This window comes from Oncorhynchus gorbuscha, linkage group LG01 (assembly GCF_021184085.1).
Source record: "Oncorhynchus gorbuscha isolate QuinsamMale2020 ecotype Even-year linkage group LG01, OgorEven_v1.0, whole genome shotgun sequence".
Lineage (NCBI taxonomy): Eukaryota > Metazoa > Chordata > Actinopteri > Salmoniformes > Salmonidae > Oncorhynchus > Oncorhynchus gorbuscha.
Genome location: NC_060173.1, coordinates 84,667,358 through 84,670,338, shown reverse-complemented (window position 1 = coordinate 84,670,338; position 2,981 = coordinate 84,667,358). Strand labels below are relative to the sequence as shown.

General features: G+C 40.5%; 1 protein-coding gene across 1 annotated transcript; it reads right to left on the bottom strand.

Moving 5' to 3' along the window:
- Positions 1-585: 585 nt before the first annotated feature.
- Positions 586-1,905, bottom strand: LOC124020892 (gamma-crystallin M2-like). Its single transcript, XM_046336229.1, has 3 exons — positions 1,815-1,905; positions 1,248-1,493; positions 586-935 (listed from the first exon to the last, which is right to left on the bottom strand). The coding sequence occupies exons 1-3, from the start codon at positions 1,824-1,826 to the stop codon at positions 636-638; spliced, it is 558 nt and encodes a 185-aa protein (XP_046192185.1). The 5' UTR covers positions 1,827-1,905; the 3' UTR covers positions 586-635.
- Positions 1,906-2,981: the final 1,076 nt, after the last annotated feature.

The following is a 2,981-nucleotide window of genomic DNA, read 5'->3' as shown; positions in this document are numbered from 1 at the left end:
AATAGGTTTGTTACCGTTCCACTAATTCCATCCCAGCCATCACCATGATCCACTCTCCCCTCACTAGCTTCCTTTGACGTACAGTGTCATTTTGCAACATAAGTACATAGGCTATTGTTACATAGTACAACTGTATTGCCTGTATGACTGTTAATCCTTGAAATTGTGCACATCAATAGCACAGCAAAATCGCATGACAAGGTCGAGTATTCTTTCCTAACTTGAAGAACTGAGATATCAGTGGATATTACTGTATATCCAGCACACATACATATTGTTATGAAGCCAACTATCCATACTACCAAAATGTCAATGTTCACCAATCCCCCAAACGTGTGAGCATTCATTCACTTATCAAACCTACTAGCACACTCAGTATTTGGCCAGGTTGCTGCTGCCCCCTAGGGTTGGGATATGTATAGTGGAAGCACTGTCTTGCTGTGGCCTACTACACTTACCTACCTATTTAAAAATATATATATCCTAAACTTTTAAATGTTAAAGTTGTGAGGGTGAAATACCCATTATACCAGGTAGTGTTCTGAGTAAACTCCTCCCAAAAACAAGAAAATTATGCAAGAAATATAAATTGGGAATATATTTTATTCAACTTTTTCATACAACATCTGAGCATGTTACATAGACATATTATCCATGATACGCCTCATGCTCATGAACCTCATGCCTCCCATGCCTCCCATACCTCCCATTCCCATCTGACTGAAGCTCCTGTACTCTCCAGGCTTCATGTACATCTGTCTGCCTCTGTAGTGGGGCTGCTCGTACATCAGCCAGTGGCCCTCCATGACGTTGCAGGACTGGCAGTCGGACATACGGTAACGCTCCTGGATGGAGTCACAGTCGTCCATCATCTCGTGCATCTGACCTTCAAAGTTCTCCCTCTCGTAGATCTTCATCCTGAAGTTTCCTTTGTGCTGTTAGGATGAAAGCAAAGGTACATGGATCAGGGAAATGGTATATACATGTCTATAATATGAGAGTACAACCATTAAAACCTGTTTTGCTTCACCCTACTGTAATTTAACGGCTATTACAACAGCCATCGGGAAGCCAATAACCATAGACATCGCCATCCATGGCTCTGGCCATAGGGCCTCTTTGGGGGCCAACAGGGCCTCTTGTGGAATGGGAAATATTGCATTGTTCACATATGCTTTGTGAATTCTATATAAAGCATCATTGTTAGCTTCCACTGTGGAATAGCATCCACTCTTCTCTCCACCTACCATGGGGATCATGCGGCAGGACCGGATGCAGTCGTTCATTCCCATTCCCATGCGCTGGTAGTCAGGGTACTCGCCTCTCCTCATGAAGTACTGGTTTCCCATGTAGTTGTTACGATCGTAAACCATGAAGCAACCGCTGTCAACCCTGCAGGAGTGACACCTGCTCAGGAAGGAGGACATGTCAGCGCAGTCCTGGGTGGTCTCATAGGAACGGCCCTGGAAGTTCCTGTCCTCGTAGAAGGTGATCTGGGAGCACCAAAAAATATTTACAATATTATGGAAACATAAATAAACATAAATTAAATATATGAATCTGCAGATACGAGCTGCTTTATAACTAGCATTGCTACATGCTCCCAAATGTTAAATTATCATAGGTTTTGCAAAGTAACCAGTGAACAAATGTAAAAACTGTTTGGAGGAAACAACAACATTGTATGGATGTCGAAAAGAAGCCTCACGTTAAAAAAAGGTAACTATCACTTTAAAATGGCGATTCACTAAACCAGCCATTATTCAGCCATTGGTGAATTAAAACACAGAGTGTGGGATAAAACAGTAGCTTACTTTGCCCATCATGATTGCAGTTGTTCCTGAGAGCTGTGTTGCTGCTGCTACACTGATGTCCCGTCTGTTTTAGCCCTCACCTTTATACTTGACTACACCCAAAGAGCCTGTGGCCTCCCATTGTGTAAAGCCCTGACCCAGCAACATATGGTATAGAGGCCTGCAGAGTGCTAGAAGACTTTAGAATAGATTTTTTTTTCCATTGAGAAGTCAATGCAACTGAGCTTTTTGAGCTAGTACACAATGGTCTCTTTGACATGTTTCAAATCACACTCGGTAGTGTTCAGTGTACAGTAAACGTGCTCTATTGCTTTAGTTTGTTTGAATGTGATAGCCATGATCCCATCATAAGTCTATACCAACTGCTGTTATTTTGGATTCATGTTTAATGACCACATATTCAGGTTTAACAATGTGTTCGGTACCAAGTAAAGTGTTATCCAGATTGGTATATACTTTTGGGAATCCAGTTTAGCAAATAGAGGCAATAAATAGTAAGCTGATTGATTGATTGAATTTATTAGGCAATACAAATAATAAAAACATACATAAGGGAGCTCCAGCCGGTGACATCGCCACATAGAACTTAAGAAAATCATCAAGGGTAACACAATAAAGCTTATTTCCATTGTAGAAGCGACAAACAATGACAGACAAAATTGTTGTTTGTTTCGTATAATGAGCTACTGTAATTAGTACAGATCCATTTCCTAATAAACAACTCTGGACAGGTACATCTCGTCTCACATACCCCTAATATATACAGCATTCATTATCTTATATATACACATATGAAAATCACAATATAATACACAATAGGCACCAAAAGGCTGACCATATGCTATCCCAGGCATGTCCTTCTCACCCACTTTACAACTCACTTTTGAGACATGCCGCTATTTAGCCATTTTTTTCACTGGGAACTTGAAACTGCCTATGGAGATTATAGTTTTCAATTCTTTTTGAAGACTATTCCAAAGAATAGCAGCTCAGTACAAAAAAGTTTATTTCCCCATACCACTATTAAATCTAGAAGGATCAACATCAGTTTCACTGCTTCCAGTGGATTATCCTGGATGAAGTTAAAGTAGTTTCATAGGTACCCGGGGACCATAATATGTACAATCTTATGTACAAGACACAATTTAATCTCTCATCCCCTTTGAG